The sequence below is a fragment of the Oreochromis niloticus genome, linkage group LG14, assembly GCF_001858045.2.
Source record: "Oreochromis niloticus isolate F11D_XX linkage group LG14, O_niloticus_UMD_NMBU, whole genome shotgun sequence".
Taxonomy (NCBI): domain Eukaryota; kingdom Metazoa; phylum Chordata; class Actinopteri; order Cichliformes; family Cichlidae; genus Oreochromis; species Oreochromis niloticus.
Genome location: NC_031979.2, coordinates 3,369,949 through 3,390,753, shown reverse-complemented (window position 1 = coordinate 3,390,753; position 20,805 = coordinate 3,369,949). Strand labels below are relative to the sequence as shown.

General features: G+C 40.1%; 1 protein-coding gene across 8 annotated transcripts in view; it reads left to right on the top strand.

The window, feature by feature from the left end:
- bcas3 (BCAS3 microtubule associated cell migration factor) overlaps positions 1-20,805 on the top strand; it is a 315,717-nt gene that overhangs the window by 33,921 nt on the left and 260,991 nt on the right. For all 8 annotated transcript variants that reach the window (XM_019367610.2, XM_013276535.3, XM_019367613.2 and 5 more), the window contains exons 10-13: positions 4,722-4,798; positions 5,403-5,486; positions 7,636-7,806; positions 11,976-12,069. In XM_019367610.2, the coding sequence (XP_019223155.1) occupies positions 4,722-4,798; positions 5,403-5,486; positions 7,636-7,806; positions 11,976-12,069 (426 nt within the window). The remainder of the gene's footprint in view (positions 1-4,721; positions 4,799-5,402; positions 5,487-7,635; positions 7,807-11,975; positions 12,070-20,805) is intronic.

Sequence of the window (20,805 nt, the reverse complement as noted above, 5' to 3'; positions counted from 1 at the left end):
CATATGTGTTTGAAACCAAAAGTATTCCCTTTCTGATAAAGTGTAACTGAAAGCAAGTTTTTGAGCTGTGGCCCTCAACGTTAGTCTTTAATTGACTTACTGTTTATCAGTTCTGGAAATTTTAAGTAAAACACACTTGGTCATGTGCTGCTGCCCTGACCTTCACATGTATATTTCTTAATAATACTTTTGAGTTCATTGTTTCATAAATGCTTCCAAGGCATTCAGGCCCAGCCTCAAACATGATGCTGTCCACACACACTGCTCATGGAAGTGTTTGGTGCTGCTATGCAGCGTTGTCGCAGAAGTCTTTTCAAACACAAAGGTTGTCTTTTGCAACCTGTATTTGCATGCCACAGTGGCAAAATTGGAGAGTACTGGTTTTCTTCATGTGTTCTTCTGTTAAAACGATTCCTGTTCTTTTTTGCTTGTAGCAGGTGAAATCCCTTGAGAGTAGAGCTTCTGAATTTCCACTATCAACAGTTTGTATTCAGTGTTCATTAGTTTGTGTTTTCTATCTCTGTAAAATCACATTCAGCTTTTTCTTCTTCATCATGTATTTTTACAATTTATTTCCCTGAACGTGGGGTTTTTATTTTACTGTTTTTGCTTGGGTTGAGCTTTTATGAAACTGCTTGTACAAAATGTTTTCTTTATGTGGGCACATTAGAGAAAATACTTCAGCTAATTAGATTTCAGATGAGTCCTTTATTAATTTGAATCATAATAGTGGGATGAAGCAGCCAGCAACCAAACATTTAGTGTAATGGCAAAATGATGCAACAGCCATTCAGATATTTTGACCTTAAGACCTGTATAAACACGTGCATTATTGTCCTCATGCACACTGACTAGGTGTGCTTGTGCACTTTTGGACTATAAGAAAGTGACTTTTCACGTTCTTGTGAAAAGAAGAATTTCAATTTTCTTTTAATAACACCTGTTCAAAAACAAGCTGACCTTCTTTATATTGTAAAGTAAAGTTTTTGCAGGATTTTTCAAATGTTGTTGTTTTTTTTATTGCAACAGATAGTTTAGACTAAGTATCTTGTGGCTCACAGAAAGGATTTCGCTGGCTTGGCTGAAAACCCGGCCTGTATGTTCAGGAAGGAAAAAGAACTTTCTAAAAACTAGGAATATCGGAGAAGAAGGATCAGCCGATCCATCCATGTCTTTTCCCTCCCCTGGTTTAGTCACATGCTCTCCACCCAGGATGTCAGACACTTTCTGACTTGCTTGGCCTTGGAGGGGCAAAGAAAACCTTCTCTGGCATTACCAGCAACACTTGTGGCTTACCTAAAACTCCCACCGACCCTCCTATCGGCTCCTTCCCCAACACAGTACGCTAAAGTATCGACTGCCTCCACCTCATCTGCTCCCTGAGCAATAAATTATTGTCAGCAAGCCATTTCCCCCACACCTCTGTGCACTTACATTAGCTAAGTGTGTTTGCATGTTTGTGCACGTGTGAGACAAACACCTACCTTTTTAAAAGATCATCATTGGATCAGCATTTTGCTGCTTTGTGTGTTTACCATACTGGGAAGGAGAGACTGTCACTGTCTGTATCTGCTTACATTTAAAGATATTTATGATGAAATCCATAATTTCCTCATTCTGTTTACGGTCACATGGAGGCCTGGTTTTGGTTGATTCTGTCTTGAAGAGCAAGCTCCTGTCAGATATGGTATTGGTTAAAACACTTTGTTCCATTTGTGCCGTTGTTTACTTCTACATCGGTAAAAAGAGAAAAATATGTGATTTTTGTGTTTGTGAAGAGTTTTATTTCTCATTTATGTGTGTGTGTTTGTGTATATCCCCATAAGGGTTATTGTGTTGGTCAATCACCAGAGGAGCCATCTTCAATTTTATTGGGTACCACAGTCTCCATTAGGTCATCCTGGGTGTGCGCACACACACACACGCACGGACGCACACGCACGCACGCACACGCACGCACACACACGCACACACACATACACACACACACACACACACACACACACACACACGCATATAGACACGTCACCCTCATCAGACTCCCATTTATTTTCCAAAACAAGAAACCTCCCCACAAACACACGGTTTAAGATCATTTCAGACACTCTCCAGGGAGGAGTTCCTGTTTTATGGCAGACTTTTAGTCATGAGGTTACTTACCAAAGTAGCTCAAATAAGAGATTGTTTCAAAAAGGTATAGACCAGGGGTAGGCAACCTTTCTGATGGCGAGTGCCATTTAAAATTTCCTCCATTATATAGAACCACTTTATAGAATTATATTTGTTCACAGATGTTGGCAGCTATCAGCGAATAGTTATCAGCTATTTTGAAACAAAAAAAAGACACTTTTTATTCATAACAAGAACTCCATAACAGCAAATGAACTGTACAACAGAAAATACAAATGCTATTTATGGTCTCCTCACAACAATGATAAGAAAAATAAACTGGGCCAATATGGCATGTTTGTTAATACAGAGACACACATGTTAATGTGATCTCTGGTCTCCCACTCAGAGACACAGGTCTCCAAGTGTCCAACATTCAGACAGCTACCTGAGGACACTCATGTGAGAGAAAATCTGCTCACACAGATATGTAGAGCCAAATACTGTCAATAAGGCCTCTGCAATGTTCTGAAGACAGTTAAACTTGTCAGGTAGTGATGTCCAGCAGGTGAAAATGCAGCTCCATGAACATGCACAGCTGTGGATTCTAGCTGCTTCGATGTGGCATTAACTGGCATTAACTCAGCCAGTTAATGCCAGACAAATCTAGCTGCTCATTAAAGATTTCTGGTTTGATCAGAAAATAAAACATTGGTCCATACACCTGAAAGTCCCAAAAATGCATTGTGTCTCAGGTCTATGGATGCATTTTGACTAAAGACCGGCCCCCCAGGTATTAAAGCCATAAAGCCTTTGAATGAAAACAAACGCTGTTGTGACAGTGATGTACACTGTCTTGTTGGTAAATGTATGATTTCTATTCATTTTACGTCAGATAAAAACTTTGGTTGTAAGCTTCAGATAATTATTTAATAACAGCCAGACATTTTAAATGAGAATAAGAAAGTATTTCTTTGTGCCCCCCTTTCCCTGTTAATGCCCTACCTGGCCCCCTGGCAAAACTTTGCTAGACCCGCCCCTGCACAGTTACCAGCTGTCAGCTACGTAGAAAAGGATCCTGGTGTTATTTGTCTCTCAGAAACAGTTCATAACTTCCCTTCAACTCATTCATGTCACCTAAAAGGTAAACCTGTTTCTCCATCACCTGTTCAGCTCTGATGATTCAGTAAGGACATCTCCTGGTTTCATCTTCATGTTTCCCTCTCACCACATATCCAAACCGATATCATGACAGCTTTACAGCTGTGGCTCCAGCAAACATCAGCTGATACTAGAAATTATTATTAAATACATTCTAACAACAGCTGATCAAGCTTAAACGTGCTGCTGTTGTTTAGCGCGACATCCGCTGGTTTCCTCTTTCTGGCACAAAGTGAGCGATAAACAAACAAGAGAGAAAAGCTGATCAGCTGATCATTGATCAGTTTCATGATTGAAGTAGAAACAGGAGAGAGAGGGGAGAGAATGAGAGGAGAAGAGACAGCTGTGCAGCAAAGACACAATAACTCCAGCTTTGTGTCTTTTTCCATCCTGGCTGAAGTCCGGGACAAACTGTGTTCCTTCTCAGCTCAACACGAAACGCGTAATAATTTCTCTGAATGCCGGACGATTCCGTTTGTACGGGACGGTTGGCAACTCTATTTTATTCATAAGGTTAGTTAGTAAAGTTCACTATCAATAAAATCATAGCACCCGCCCAGCAGTATATAAATTCCGTCATGCTAGCTAGCACGCAGTACGAGTTATTGTAACTGACTGTAAAAAGTCAGCACAACGAAAATAAACTCCACCTAAACTTGGTTTATATCTGACCCAGATAGACTGCAGGTCATTAACTTCTTACCTGAAGTTCAGTTCACCTGACGCTCCGACCAGCGGCTGCCTCGGGTCTCTCCTCCTCCTGCCTCCCCTTCCCTCATCCACCTGCTGGCCTCCACCACTTGTTAATTTTACTGAATCTGTGGAAGCTCCGCCATAGCCAACACCAAACAACTGAGTTATTTTTACACACCGACCAGCTTCTGGCCAATCCACCAAAAAGAAAAAAAAAAAGAAAATCATCGGGCCACCGAGCAAATGCCCGGTATGCCCGATGGCCAGTCCAGCTATGGCTGTGCCATCAGTTAACCCTAGGGTTGCCGACCCCTGGTATAGACTGTCTTAATAATGTCACTTAACCACACTTGTATTGATTAATTTGTGCAAAATGTTCTTATGAGTTGTAAAATTGGAGTCGATTCTTCAATTAACATAATCCACAGCCACACCACTCTAAATATTCTGTTTGACTGTAAGCCTGCTCTTATTGACGGTGAGATGAATTGTAAGTTTTTAAGTGGCAGGGACTGAACTGAAGCACCAGCTGTCTCCATTATTAGAAATGCTTCCATTGTTGCAAAAAGAAACAACCAGAAGTTTCCCTTTTTTTGAAATAAATAAATGTAGTCGGTTTAAAAGGTAAATTGACCTGAAAAAAGCAGTAAAAGAGCATGAGTTGGTTTGTCTGCATTCCTGTTTTTCTTTGTTATTTCATATCTGTTTCTGTATGTCTCTGTCCTCACTGTTTTATGGCCGTCATTGTGTCTTTCCAGGCTGCTATCCCTGCCCCGGCCCCAGCCTCAATCCAATAGCTCTGGGAAGCCGTTGGCTAGCCTATGCTGAGAACAAGGTAGTCTGCACATACACACATATTCATCCAGTGCAGAAGTGCCTTATCAGAGAAGCGACATATTTACAATCCAAAAAATGCATTTTATCTATTTTCTGCCTCTTTAATCTGTCTGGATAAACAACTCATTCCAAGAAGAGTCCACTAGAGATGATAACATTTTGAAAATCAGCAGATGTACTGGAGTTTTCTGTTTAATGGGATTGTTAAGTATTTACAAAAACCAGAATGTTCTATTGTGCATTCTGTAATACTTTTAATGTGAAGTAGTGTTTTGGTGCTGGCCCACTCAAGTAATTGACAGATGGGGCTGATGTTTGTGTGACTGCCTACGGATTTTCAGAAATGACCAAATCTAGTTTTTCGAGAGTAATACTGGGACAGAGCTATTCCAGCGATATTGTATTTGAAATTAAATCAGAGCAGACTGTTTGGTCGTGCAGCCTGTCTTTGACGACAAAACCAATTTCCTCTAAAGAGTGAAGAGGGAAGCCTTTTAAATGCCTGAATCTGGGTTAATTCTCACAAATTTCCCTCTCCGTTAATCTCCCTTGGACGTCCGCTATACGTCTTGTGTTTATTAGTAAATCTACCTTTTTTCCAGTTGATAAGATGTCACCAGTCTCGTGGAGGAGCCTGTGGTGACAATGCACAGTCTTATACCGCCACAGTGATCAACGCTGCCAAAGTAAGTGATGGTACAGACACACATTTAACCGTTTTTCTCTACATGTGTTATCTTTCTCTCTCATAGAGATTCTTAATTTTTCTTCTTCTTCAATAAATAAATAAATAAATAAATAAATCCTAATAAATAACATCCTAAATGACATTCTCCAAAGCTCTGTGTTCAGGAGAAGTATTCCGAATGTGTCACCACTTTATTTATATGTGCAAGATAGGCGTGAACATAGAAGAAACGCACAGGAGAACATGCCTGTCTATTATTTTTTTAAAGTGTATTTCGGATGGTGACTTAATAGCCATTAAAAGAACATTACATTATCTCCTCTCAAAGTCCATACATGCTCAGATTGGGAGCAACCAAGAATTCTTGAGCTAAAATTAATGGTTCTAGATAGTGAAACAACTGAGACGCTGCTCTGGAACAGTTATTAGATAGATGTGAGTTCTTATGAACATGTAAAACTACATTAAAAACTATACTCAAGTTCTCACAATATGGCTATAATCAGTCTGAACGTCCCACGGTAAGCTTGAAACTCAGATAAAACGACACAGAAGATGGTATTTCCAGCTCTGCCGGCACCATCTGTAAATGTGCTGACATTGGATCCACCTGTGCCGCCTGGCCGACTGTGGCTAAGCTTATGAGACACTTCATCAACCTGCCGATCTCCCGGTTCCCACTATAATCTGTTTCTCTTCATTGGTCTTGTTTCAGTCAGCATCATGGGGAAGTGTCTCACTAACAGCCAGCAGCTCTCTTTGATACCAGGTGAAATAAATTCCTGGGCCAATAAAGCAACTTGCTAACACGTGCAGACTAACTAGCTCCTCATATGGTTCTAGTCTGTTTCTCCACTTGGTCACAGAAGAAGGGCTAATTGATTCCAAAGAGCAAGTGGATCTCACAGCTAGTGTGAAGATGACTCATTAGTGGGGTAACAAGGCTATACATCAAAAAGACAACTGTCTTTCTAACAGATTAGCAGCATGGTGATGGGTTGACAATTGCAGGGGGTATTGATATGCAGACAGGCAGTCTGCTTGCCCGCCCTCTCCTCGTTTAGGACCATATATCTCAATATGGATGACAAGGTATCTCCCTTTGGCTTGTGGCGCGACACGCTGGCTCTTAGTGCTGACATCCAGAGACATGGGAACAGAAAAGGAGGAGGGCGGGGGCAGCATTAAAGTATAATGGCTTTTGTTTATAAAAAAGATAAAAAAGAGAGGGAGAAAGCAGTGGCGCTGACCGACTGGGCTGTTCTGAATTTTCTGTCTTACAGGCAATTTATGTAGCACAAAAGTCCTGTTGCCTGTCATTCCTGGGTGTATAATTAAGAAAGACCGTTCACATAAAAATTAGGCTGTATCGTTTTTAGATATTAACATCAGCTCTTTGTGCGTAAGTGTTGTGAGCCCTGAGGCATGATCTTCCTCCACAACCCCCCCTTTGCGCTAGGAAATCAATAACTCCTGTTTGGACTACTAAGAACTCCACAACTGCAGTGATTAGAAAACACATTAGTGTTGATCAATTAGGAGCCAAACGCCTCACTTAATAATTGATGGCTCTTCTTGCATTTTACACACTCACACACACCCCAGTGCATGCACGTAGCATCCACTGTTAGTGTGTCTGGTCAAGTGGCAAAGAGAGACAGCGGGTGATCCCCAGACCCAACATATGCAAGGCGCCACACTGTATTGACAGGGCCGCCTAGTCTGAATGCCTGATTAGGCTCTCCGGGGCCCCTTTGGCGCTTACACACACACAAACACACAGTCACACACACTGGACTCCATTAGAGTAAGGCAGTGTAGTAGGTGAGATAGACTCCACTTAAGCAGCACTATCCATTTCCCTCAATCGAGCCACAGAGGTGTGTTTGAGGCAGACACCCTGGCTGGGCCTTAAGCGGACACAGAGGAGCCTCCTACGCACGCACGTGTCTTCTATGGCTCTAAGTCATCAGCACTGCGAGCTATCAGCAGGCTTCAAGTGAACATGCTGTATACACGCACCCATGCACAGAAGCACGTATGCGCACTGCAAACCAAACCAAATCTATCACATAGATGTAGAATATATTGCTTGGGAATATATAAGATCGGGTGTGTATTATATTTTTTTTTTCTTTCTTCCTCAGACTTTAAAAACCGGTCTGACGATGGTTGGTAAAGTTGTGACCCAGCTAGCAGGCACCATACCAGCAAGCACTCCAGACGAGGAGGGCACATCTCACAGTGCAAGCCGTCGCAGCCCACACAACCCCGGTGTGGTCACCATTATTGACACACACAGTGTTGGAGAAGGACAGGTCAGTTCGACTATTTGATGCTTGAAATGATTTTAAAATACAACATTTTATTAGTATCTCCTGTGATGCTTTTTTTAGTTGTTAAGGACCTCAAATCGAAGAACATGTTTCAGTGTGGGAGTTGCAAAACAGACTTGTGTGTCTTGTAGTTAAATAAACTCTCGTGCTGAGAGTGTCGAGTGGATGCAGAGTGTAAAGGTAAACTCTTATACTGCTTTACATTCAATCATTTGCTCATCTGTAGTTGGGTTTCTATGGTAAATGGTTGGTACCCCTTTAAACCAGTGCTTCACAAACCAATCAGTGATACCATCTTTTATATACAGTCTATGATGCATTGCCATTGTGTTCATCCAAGGAATTGAGTTGCAGGATAATGTCCCCTATTAATTTGCTGGAGGGTTTCCAGTACACAAAGACAAAACTGACCATTATAGTCTTACAACGTCCATTAAAGTGAGCACCTCCTGCATTCACTGAAGAATAGCATCTTAAAAAAAAGAAAACGGGGCCATGCACTTTATTACTGTGGTGAGCAATAAACAGTGCACCACCAGCAACAGCAGGATTCGTAATATGTCTTTCCGTCTGTGGAATAAATGAGCAGGCAAGGAATTCAAGCTAAATACTCCTTTGGTAGATCACAGAGTACAAAAATTATATCAATAATATGCTGTTGCCTTCAACCAATCAAATCTAAACACCTGTGCTATGACATACTAGGCAAAAACATTACATGGAAGAACGATGTTCATCCCTGCAGTTTCACACGCTGTTGCAATTCATGGCAAGCAGCTGTGGAACTGTAGTGTGGAGCGAAAAACACCCTGTTAAAACATTTATGTTGGTTTTCCTCTCATTTGTCACCAACTTGTATATTAGGTTGGTCGCAAGTTAACACGAGATTCATCATTTCAGTGGATGGACCAACATAAAGTAATTCCAACTTCATCTCGTCTTACTGTTTGCCATTTGCAAAGCATTTTCCTTACAGTGAATGTTTTATTTAGCTTTTAAGTTTAATTGTGATTACTAACATATATATATATAACTGATGGAGCTCTTTTAAACTTAGATTTTTCCCTCAGTGCATCCTGTTCCACTATAAGGGTAAAACTGGTCTGAACTTGCATGGTGGTTCACAGTTACCACCTGACGATTCTTGTTTAAGTGATTTTTATAGAATGCTTACTGCTTAGACACACACAGCAAATGGGCTTTTTGCTTCCTTGGCCTCATCATGTATGTCCCAGGTAAATACAACTTTGCCTCTGTGGCTTGGCAAGAAGCGGGCTTGGTGGCTTGGACTCACTCAGTCTTATTTACCTCACTGTGCACGACTAACCTAAAGGTGTGAGTTAGATATGCTGCATATTTTAACCACTGAGCTTTTAGCCAGAGTTCTGTCTGTTTAGGCAGTGCTGGTGACAGAGACACTTTGTAAACATGCAGCTGCAACCTGACATGAAGCTCGAGGCTGACTCAATGCACCACATGCTAAATCAGGTCCTGAATTTAAGACTGTAGGAAATACATTTTCTGGGCTTATTTTTTGGAGTAAATTTTTTTTTAATATATAATTTTTACACTTTGTAGAGGAGATGCTTGGAGAGGCTGTTGCTGTAACAAGAAAATTGTTCTTATTCATTTTAGCTGTCAGTGGTTTAAAATTTTGTGGCATAATGCTGCAAAAAGACATTATTATTGTTACAGATTGTCTTCAGGTTATTGTGCCCCAGTTTAGAGAATTAATACCTTAATATTTTTGGGGATATTTTTTTAATCCCATAGTTGCCTTGATGCATTTGTTAAGGCAATTAAAATTGAGCTAAATTAATAAATTTAGTAAGTTAAAAAAATCTGAAAATGAAAATAAATACAATACAGTTAAAAATGATACATTAAGTATAAATATTAAGTAATAAAGTAATGCATAACAAAGCAAATAAAATAATAAAAAATTACTAAATAATATTACAGAGTGTTAGTGCTGAATTAATCTTGTGTGTCACCATCACCACTGTGCATTTTATCTCCTGAAGAAGAAACAGGAGGGATTTGTCTTTTCACTGATATTTAAAAGCATGAAATTATGGTTGATGTAACACCGAGCACTACTCAACTTTTAAAGTTATATATACAATGATGTATTTGCAATAATAAGCACATAAATAGAAAAGTATATTGGTAAACGTTTGGTGCATGTAATTATTTTGCAGGTGTGAATTTACAATTTGAAAACAACTTCCAACCAACAACAAAGGTCACCAGTATTTGTCATAATAAGCAGTCTGATAAAAAGGAAAGGAAGCTGCTAAAAAAAATCAGAATGTGTCCCAAAAAATAATAGTGTCATTCCATAAATTATTAAGGTAAGTTTGGATCTATTATCCCGACTATGGGCCTGACTAGCTTAGGTGTGTGTTATAGTAAGAATGAAAATATACTGCACTAACCTCGTTTACAGATTGAGCAGTTGACTTCCTTTTAATGGCAAAAGAAATTCTAAAAGCTTTTATCCCCCGAATTTTCCTCAGCCTCTCCAAACTGTGATTAATCACACTGCAGGAGCTGTCACATTTTTAATGAGGTGTGTTTTCGTACGTAGTACAGTTTGTCAGTGATGTTGTCACCACACACATTCTGCCTTCTCCTTTCCTCTGTACTGCGACTGTAACCGCCCTGTAACCAGCCTGTAGTCTTATAAGTTGGATCTAAGCCTTCAGAAGTGGGTCTGCACTCTGTCACCAGGCGACACACTGTAACCATACACTGGCCGTAAACACTGATGAGGCCAGGCAAGGAGGGAGGGGTGGACTCAGAGTGGATGAGAAATGGAGGTTGAAGGGAGTAGTAGGGGTGGGGACAGTCGAGAGTGTATTAAGACGGGGGTTGGAGGTGTAAATTCTGGAGAGATGAGAGAAGTCAGGAATATGATTGAGGTGAGTTCCTGTGTCGTTGTGGGGATCCAAGACATTCCCATCTCTTCCAGTTGGATGAGGTTGGAACTACATTGTATCACTGCTCCTTATTTGGAACAGCAGCCTCAGTACACAGGCACACACACACACACACACACACACTCCCCTGTGTAACAGGGGCTCGGTTCTCTGGAGGACACTCTTGTTTCAAAGGGCTCCAGCAGGATTCCCTCACAGAACAACATTGTCTGCTTGCACTGTAATAAAAGTGATCTGCTTCATGTCACCAGCCTCTTTCTGTTCATGCTGTTCTCCCGCCTTTTCCCCTTTTTCCCCCTGGATCCTTAAGATCTTGCTTGGAGTGTGAGACAAAATCCTTTTAGTTTTTAGAGGCTATCTTGTTTGGACTAGCTTATATTTTAAATGTTTGGCCAGCTTTCCTGACATCCTTAGTGCAACACCGGGGCCACATTTAACTCTTTTTAAACAAGAGTGTGTGTTCTCAAACACCCGTACTCCTGCACAAAGTGGCCTCATGTCTCGGCTTATGTCTAATCTCTCTGTGTGACTAAAGGAGTTTTCTGCCAGCTCCTGGTCTCAGCACAGCCTGTGTTAGATTTGCCCCAGTCTTGACAGCAGACTTTGTATGGAGATTTAGGAGCAGCCTCTAGTTGTGCAAAATAACTTACAATTTCATTTTCGTTGGCAAGTTGCACAAGGGGAAAGCCAATTCTGCATTTGATGGCAGTTTGTGCCTGTTTACGGGAAGACCCTGTGTCATGGGGTATTGTCAAAGCCACATGTGAAAAGCCACATCATTGCCAAAGTAAATTTGTCCATATTCTTGTCTCTGTTGTTAGGCCATATCCTGTCCACACTGGTCTCAGTACAGCCTCTTTCTAAAGCGCTAGCACTAATGAAATACAGCTCAAATTATGATGATTCATATTTTCTTTGACCAGAAGAAGTGGGTTTTTAAACAAAGTGCTTACTTGTCTTATTTCAGGTAACATGCTTATTATTTTCTGTCCACAAGAGGGCAATGGCACTCTCGGAAAGGAGTTAAACTTCCAGCTGTTTCACAGCAGGGTGATGTCAAAAAACAGTGCTTAGTGTGGTGACAATATCACACCAAACCAAAATGTGGAGAGAAATCCTTGAGCAGGGGAAAGTCCCTCTCTGGGTTTAATGTTCTCATTGTTAGAAAATGATTTGGATTTTGTTTGTGTGTGTGTTCATACAATCCAGGTCTTGGTGAGTGAGGACTCGGACGGTGAAGGAGTGGTGGCTCACTTCCCAGCTCACGACAAACCTATATCCTGCATGCAATTCAACCCCAGTGGTAATGCACACACACATACACGCTCGTTTTCATATCTTCGTGAGGACATCTCATTGACATAATGCTTTCCCTAGCCGCTTACCCTCACCCTAACCATCAAAAATGAATGCCTAACCCTGACCCTGAGCCTAAACCTAACCATAACCCAATTGTAACTCTGACACTAAAACCACATTTTGAGCCTCAGAAATGCCTTCAAACTCGTGGGGACGTCCCCGCAGCTATAGCAGCATGCCAATTTTCTGTCCTCACAAAGATATGTAAACATGTGCACACACACACACACACACACACACGTAACTGTTGAAGAAGAAGACTGAACACTCAGTGACCAGAACACTAAAAACAGCACAGCAGTTACACTTCCATTCAAGTGTACAGTAACCTATTGTTTGTTTGGCTCACATGTGGCTGCTTCATCTTGTTTCTTTGGTTGGGCTGGATGTAACCATCCAAGCCAAATTCCAAGTGTGTGTATTCCACTCAAACAAGTGTTTGGCCTGTGTTTCCCCAGCCTCAACAAAGGAAGCACATGTAGATCAGACATTGTGTCCCATATGGTGAATGCGTTAGTTATCACTTAATCTTAGAGAGAATGCAGTAAACGAGAAAAGAAAAATAAAATCAATATTTGCTGTGAGCACCCTTTTCCTTCTGAAGGATTATCTGATTTACTTTAAGTTTTCAAACAATCTTGCTAATGTATTTGTAGGCTAGCTTTGCCATCTCCACCTCTGTTGTAGAGATGTGTTTCAAACAGGTTGTGAATGGCACACTGATGCAAGAAGGCCAAGCTCTGCATACTTCCAAAACAAGATTTTTACACGAATCACTTTTATTTTGAAGTCTGATCCAAAGTAAACACAATACTTAGGCTGCCTGGAAGAGGCATTTCAATAACTGCTTTAGCAATCTTCATCAGGGACTTTATGTTGTGCATTCTCCTCGGTATTTGGCAGGTAGGTTGTTCCAAGCATTTGTCTAGCTTTGTCTTTTTATGTAATCTGTTCCTTTTTTGTTTTTTCTTTCTTTTGTTTTTAAAAGAAAATCCTTCATCATGGTGCAAAATGAATTCAGTGCAAATCAAATGCTGACTGAATTTGATGTGTTCTGGTTTTTTTTGGTTTTTTGGGGGGGGGTTTGCACTGGTGTTTGTCTTCAATATGTGTTTATTCTTTGTCATTTACGAGCAACACATGACAAATGTGACAAACGAGTCGTTGGACACCAAAAACACATGCATTGGTTTAAACATTTTTTTTTAGCATTGACTTCATTCCACATAGAAAAGGACACTAGATGCTTTGTACATGTGAACAGGCTACGTCATCACTTTCTGTGTGTGATCTTTGCGTGTATGTTTCTGTTACTCCTGCTGTGTGTGTATGTGTGCAAGTTAATAAAGAAGCTGCTGAGAGATGGCTCTAACCCTGTGACCTCTAAGCTCCAGGAATCCTTGACTTACTTAGACTTATGACTAAACTTAGCAGCTCCTTCTCAGCAGGTTTAAGATCATATTTTAGACAAAGACAGACCAGACATGGTTGTCTGAACCGCACATTCTCCTACCCCCTGTCAACAAAATCGCATATATTACCCATCTATGCAGCTAAGCCACTAAATATGTGCTTAGATATTTTCCCATTCGGCTACTTATCTTAAGGAGCTAAAAAGGTTGCTAAGAAGTAAAGCTTAGAATAAGTAGTTGCTCTTGATATCTTGCTCCCCCCTCAAAAAACAACGAAAAACCAACAAAAACCCAACAAACAAACATTGACTTTGACCACAGACACTACTAAAAGCTTGTTTTGTTCCCAAATCATTTATTGAAGGCCGACGGACCAACTTTATCTGGCTTTGATGTAATGTGATCATGATCAAGTGAAATATATATATTTTTTATTTATTTTTTTATTTATTTTTTTTGCCTGTCCCGTTTGGATCTTTAGCCATCAGAATTGTTGTCTGAAGGCCAAAAAAGATGCCAAACGGAGAGAAAGACAAAATAAAGGGGAGAGAGAAAAAAGAAAGAAAAGCAAACAAACAAACAAACAAAAAAAACACCTGGATCACCTGTCGAGAGAAGAAAAAAAACAGAAGACAAAACAAACAAAAAAGAGCAACATAATAAATACAGCACCATCACAATAAACTAGCTAACAGTAGATAACAGTAGATACTAAATATTACATGTTATTGTGCAGCACGCAAGATCGACAGCGCACAATGTGCTTTGAGGTAGCAGCCAAGAAAGGTGTAGCTTGTGTCTGTGAGCACATGTGTGTGTACACCTGTGTGGATCGGCACGCTTGTATTCAAAAGGTTTCTCCATGTAACGATCTGCTAGGGAGTGTGGGGAGCCATAGCCCCGTTCCCCAGGGCATGAAGCAGGTATGGAAGAGATCCAGGCCCCAGACATCCAGAGGGCCCAGAGTACGAGGACCCAAGGAGGACCACCAAAGGGGCAACCGTGCCACCCTCCTGGGAAGAGCTGAGAGCCCCAGACGAGGGGTCGCCCAGCAGCCACGGAGCAGAGGCCAGAGGGGGTTGTTGTCAAGTGAAATGTTTAAGTTGACCATTTGATAACCAATGCCAGAATAATGATTTTTGAAGTCATGCAAACAGAAATAGTGCCAAGAGCAGCCAGAAAAATTGATCAATGGCCATGAGTACCATTCACAGAGAGTTGGGGAATGGCTGCAATGACAGCATTGTAAGACTGTGAGAGATGTACCCTTACGCCCCCTCCTCAATTCAGTGATGGTCGTTCATCAATGGTTATGCCAATTTGCATATTAATGATCATGAAACTGGCCTCACGGCCCTTTGTTAGTCAGTGGGGCTAGTTTCAGTCATTAATCAAACGTACTGTTTGTGAGGTTGGGGTAACCTGTATTGACCTGAGACTGAAGATGAAGACTCATCCGCAGCTGGATGAGTGGTGAAGGATTTCCTTAACCGGATGATTGAGCATATATCAGGACATTGTGTTTCTGTGTTTAGACTGTCACTTCTTTTTTTACTTCGGTAATTGTTTGTCTTCTGCTTCTTGTTCCTAGTTTCACTTCACCCGTCTTGTTAGCCTTAATTAGTTTCAGCTGTTGTTTGTTCCCCACCTGTGTCCTGCCTGTGTCTTTATTCATCCTTTGTTCCATTGTTTCTCTGTGTGCCTGGATTTTGTTAGTTTGCAACTTGGACTTTGTTTTACTTCTGTTTCAATCAGGACTTTTATCAGCCAATAAATGGCTCGCCTGTTTTTCATAAAGTCTACCTCTGAAGCCTGCTTTTGGGTCCTTTGCTCTGCACACTCCATTACATGTCCGGAGTATTTGAAAGCACTGGATGTAAGTGGTAAAGGTTTTGTGGCAGTTATTGGCCTTTTCTTCTTTGATTGGTGGCTGTAGTTTTTGATCTTAATTAATTGTTAAGATAGATTAAAAAAAATCTTGACTATGATACTTAAAGTTATGTAAAGTAGAATAACCATTTCTAAGCAGCCAAATGGGGTCAAAATCCTCTAACCTAATCTTAGGATTTGGCTGTCTTTGCAGAAATGGGAATCACTTGTTTTTGTTAAATGAAAACAGAACATCTTTATTCTAAAATCGATTCTGAAGCAAATGGGGACTGAAACACTATCGATATGTGATACAGTTCTGGCCGAAAGCTTACATTCACTGAACGCTTCATGGTCATCAATATCGGAATCAATATTTCTGCACAAAAAAAAATGCCGTTAGCCAGTTGACTATGTTTTTTATGTCGTAGTGTAAGAAAGTGTCTTTGTTCATCTTTTAAAGAAATAATGTCGTCTTTACTTTTAAGATCCAAACTAGGCTTCCACTGAATTCGGCGTATTCCAGTTCTGTTCATGTAGATTTTACAGTGGTTTTATTGTACTGGTTGATGCTGCATCAGCAAGCCAAAATAATCTGCTGTGACCCTTTACACGGGGCACTGTCATCATCAAAATTCCAGACACATTTTTAATCTTTCTAACTCTTAAGTGAGCCCAATTTAAAGAGCAAATACCTTTTTAAAATGCAACCGCAATGAGCCCAAAGAAATGTAGCGAAAAAACACAGATTTCCATCCTTTTAAAAAGAGAAGAAAAACTGCAGGCAGAGCATGTGATGAGATTAGGTTAAATCTGAACACAGGCATAGAAACTTCTCTTGCAGGACTGCTTTCATCATTGTTTTTCTTTTATTCATTTTCATTTCTGAGCTGCCTCTTTTTCAGTGTTCTATAATTAAAGGCCTCTTGTTTTGATCAAAGTCCAAATCCTGAGTGATTGGTTCATTGGTTTGCCTCTAAGTGAACTCGTTCCAAGTTAGTGGAAGTGGCTTTTACTGAACTACCTTTCTTGCCTTACTGAGGTTCGCTTCACAGTGTTCAACCTCAACATGGCAGAAACAAGAAAGAAACAATGATATGACTCCAGTAGAGCCTGGAAAACCAAGACGTTTTGGCTGGGAAGAGTTATGTAAGAAACCCCAGTGGCTTGTGTGTGTTGGAGGCTCTACAGAGGGTGGACCGTTCGCCGCCAGTTATTGGTGTGGCGGCTGGCGCTTCGGTGGATCTGTGGATCTATTCCTAGTGGTGTAATTAGAGGGACGCAGATGAAGTGCAGTGGCAAAGAGCTCTCTTTAACAGCTGCGATGTGTGTGTGCTTGTTTTCTTTCACGTCTCGTCCTTTTCACTTATCCTTAATGATCCTTGACTTGATTATTGGGTATAACGCCAAGGTCAAAATAGACTCATATTTTGATGAAAGAGATACTGTCCAGCAACTTGGCTTTTTTTTCCTTTTTTCTTTTGGTGAATATGACTGGCACTAGATGGAGTGATTGATTCAACAATCAAGTGAGCCCCATCCGCTTTATTCTTTCCAACCCATGCTCAGTTTGATAAAGTCCTTTACACGCAGTTGTGGAAGAAGACACATTCATTCCATCCTGTAGTCCTGTATTTGCAACCTAAGAAAATGTTACATTTTGTATTTTTTTTAAACAGCTGATTTTAGTCTTGAATAATACGTATGAAGCATGTATTAAGTATATGTAACAACATTGCACTGATATAATACTGTGAAAGGCATTCCCAACTCGGAAGGGTTCCACTCAGACCACAATCGAATAATTAATTAATTCTGATCTCTTAAGTACTCATTTGTCATTTTTCAACTAAAAAGATCCACACAGTTTCTGCTTTTCAGATTTAAAGTTCTGATATTTCCTTTCTTTTCAGTCAGTCCATTTAATATTCCTGGAGTTTTGATTGGTTGTACAATGCAAAACATTTTGTTGCTTTAGCTTTTTTAAGCTTTTTGCTCACTTCTAGTTTTTACTCTGAGGTTACAGAAAACTTCAGTTAATTTCCCTTGGGTCTTGCAAACTTAGTTTTCAGCTTTTTTTAGGTGTAATGTAACAGGCTAATAACTTTTAAAAAATGGCCATCCCCAACTTCTTTTACCTCTGCAGTAACTTGTGGCTATAGCTTTTAAATAAATGCAGTGGATTGAAAAGTTCAGGCGTTAATGAAACTACTCAAAGCATCAACCATGCAAGTATCTGCTATGTTTGAATAAATGTATTTACTAAGTAACCTTAATCATTGCAGGTTATTGTTACTTAGAATATTATCAATCAAATTGGCAGATTAATCAGAAATCTTGCCTGACCATGAATCAGTCAAGTTTTGTACTGGATATATTTTCACCTTTGTCTTGTGAAGAATCCTTTTTCAGCCTCATGAAATCTGCAGTAGATCAGTAAAGAGTCACTGTGCAGCCACCTAAAAGTTCTGAATAGGGACGTTTTGAATACCCCTTCAAAGCCACGACTAATGGAAGCTGAATCAAGACTGAATCTCTCCCCTCATGGAGCTGTCCCATAAACCATATCCCTGGTTTAGCAACAGGCTGGTCTAATGAATAGCCTGGCTTGTTGTGCCTGACCATTGAGGCAGCTGTGCCATGAAGGCAGCTCGTGGTGTAATAACTCTATCTGTACATCTCACTAATGTGTGAAAGAAACCAGGCTGTTGCCGAAAAACCTTGGACCCACATGCACATGTTGAACATGAGGGGAATTCCCACACACAAGCAGCTTCACTCGGCCGCACATTTAGTATGGATTAAGTCATGTCTTCACATCAAGATAGTAATTAGCACTCGTAGGCGGCTCTGATCTGATTTACAGCTTCTACACCACAGGCCGCTCAGTTTTGCCTTTTTCAGAGATTAAAAAAACAAACAAACAAACAAAAACTGAATTTTACTGAGACTACTGTAATATTTGGGTGTGTTTTTACAATGCTTGTTGTAGCTCAGGCTGACACCTCTATTGTTTGCTATTTTTCATTAGTGTTTGACAGCAGACCAGAATGTGATTTAAAACCATGCAATGTGCAGGGAGCACTATGAGGAGATGTGTCGTCCTAGTGTGCAACTAATCTCTAGCTGTGGTGTTTCTATTGTTTCAGATGAAAACACAAGGTTTAACAAAGATGTGATTTTAAGCTGGTCATGTATGTGTTTATCAAACACATTTTACGTCTACAGTAAACAACTATTTTGGTACAATGAGAGGCATTCATTTACTGCCTACTTGTGTATCAAGGTGGTGGTTTTAAGAGCCTAATAGCATTCTTTCTAGCATCTAATTTCTGACTTCATCATGTAAGTTTCCAATCCACAGAAAACACGGTCTGCATTACACAGTGTTTACTAAAGTAGTTTAAAAAAACTTTTTACAAAAAAATCATAAAATAATGAAATATTTGCCATCTCAGTGGATAAGCCCGATGCTGTTGCAGGTGAAAAGTGGTTTTTAAAGTACCTGGTCAGAGCTACAGAGTGTAACTGGATGAGCTAGATGGTGACTCAGGGTCTCTGGAAAACTTGGCTGAGAAAAAACTCACCACAACAAACAGCAAAGCCGTGTGGAGTCATTTATAGCTCACATGGTGCGGTAACGCGCAGGTCATTTCGAACTTCTTTATGGTATGTGTGTAGGTGGGAGACTGAGTGGGGAAGTTTCTTGTTTCTATGAATTGTGGAACGGTTTGTTTGTTTGGCAGTGTATATATGGAAAGCAGTGGTTACGACTTGGTGTTCCCAAATGTTCCCTTAATTTTTTTCAGCAGAGATAATTTGATCTGTTCAGTCAGACAAAAAAGGAGAATTCTGGAAAAGGAGTAGTAGCTCACTTTGGCACCCAGCACATCGGCACTCACGTGTTAAGGGAATCAGACTTGGTTATGACAGGCTCCACAAAAATGGAGAAGAAAATGTTACACGAACTCGTGGCTACATGAAGATGTGTGTTATTTATTAATGTTTTAAAGTAAAGTAATTAATATATATGTTGTCAAATACTGTAATTACTTATTGCACTTAAAATGCCCTTATAGCACAAAACCACTATATAAATAATTGACATTTATTCAAATGTTAATGATTTTCCTGTAATTTATTACAGGTACACAAGTGTGTTTTAAGCTTTTTACAAATACTTGTGTAGTACTTATACAGTACATATGTTTATTGTGTTTTGCATTGTCAAATTTTTGTATCTGCAGACAAATAAATGAATAATTACAGCATCAAAGCCTGTTTATAAAGGCAGAACAGTCAGGTGCTCAGTCTACGTTTATGTGATTGTGGCAGTTTACATTACTTTATGTAACTTCATGTATGTGATTATTTACCCGATGAACCATGTTTGCTCTTGTTACAAAGTAACTTTGCGTTGCTCTTTCCATCATTCAGAATAATTTTATGGTTATTTTTGTGTTTTTCTTTATTTAAATGATTAAAAAACCCTGCATTCAAATTAAATATAGTCATGAAACCTGAAACAGAATGGATGGCCTCGATAATCCTTTTTTTGTGACACACAGCTTCGGTGGACCAGCTGAGATTTAGGAAGTCTTAAATCTTACCTATGAATGGTAGCTGTGACAGTTTGATTTCATTGGTTAACAGAACTGAAAAAATGCCAAAGCTAGCCAATAAGAAGTTTACCTCGCTCTTGGCCTAAGGGATTAAGCTCTGATGACAGTCCCAAAGTCTTTCAGTAGATTTTAAATCAATAGATTTTAGATGCGAGCAGAATGTTCTCGGGCTTTTAAAATATGACATGAAATAAAACTGCTTTTAACTGCTGTCAAAACCTTCTTTGAGCTGCTGTGAGAACATGTTTGTCCCATGTTGAGAAACCACAAAAGCAAAACAAAAAGAACTGGGCTTCATTGGGAATTTAGATTAGTGGCAGTAAACTGGTGTTGAAGCTTTGGCAGATGAACTGTTGCAGGTGAAACAAGAACAGAGGCTTCCTTCATGTTTTCGCCTTTTTATGCAGTCAATAATGTGCCTGTTGGACAGCCTTCTGGCAAATGACAAATACAAACTTCTCCTCTTTAAAACAATTCCAGCAGGAAGTTTGCAAATATGTAAATGCTCCATAACACAAACTTAAGTAGTGTATTTTTCCACTTAAGGTGATGAAAGAACAACCCTGAAGCTCTGCTTTGAGAACAGTCACGCTTTGTGAACTTGACCGCTATGGTGCCTGCCTCTTATGTGTCGGCACGACTTTAAAGCCAGGTGACTTTTGCCCTGTTAAAAGAGCCAGCGTTCCAGCATAGTAATGGCAAACTGCTAGCTGTTTCTCCGCTAGGTTAGACACACACACACACACACATATATACACCTTTTTTCATATCTATTAA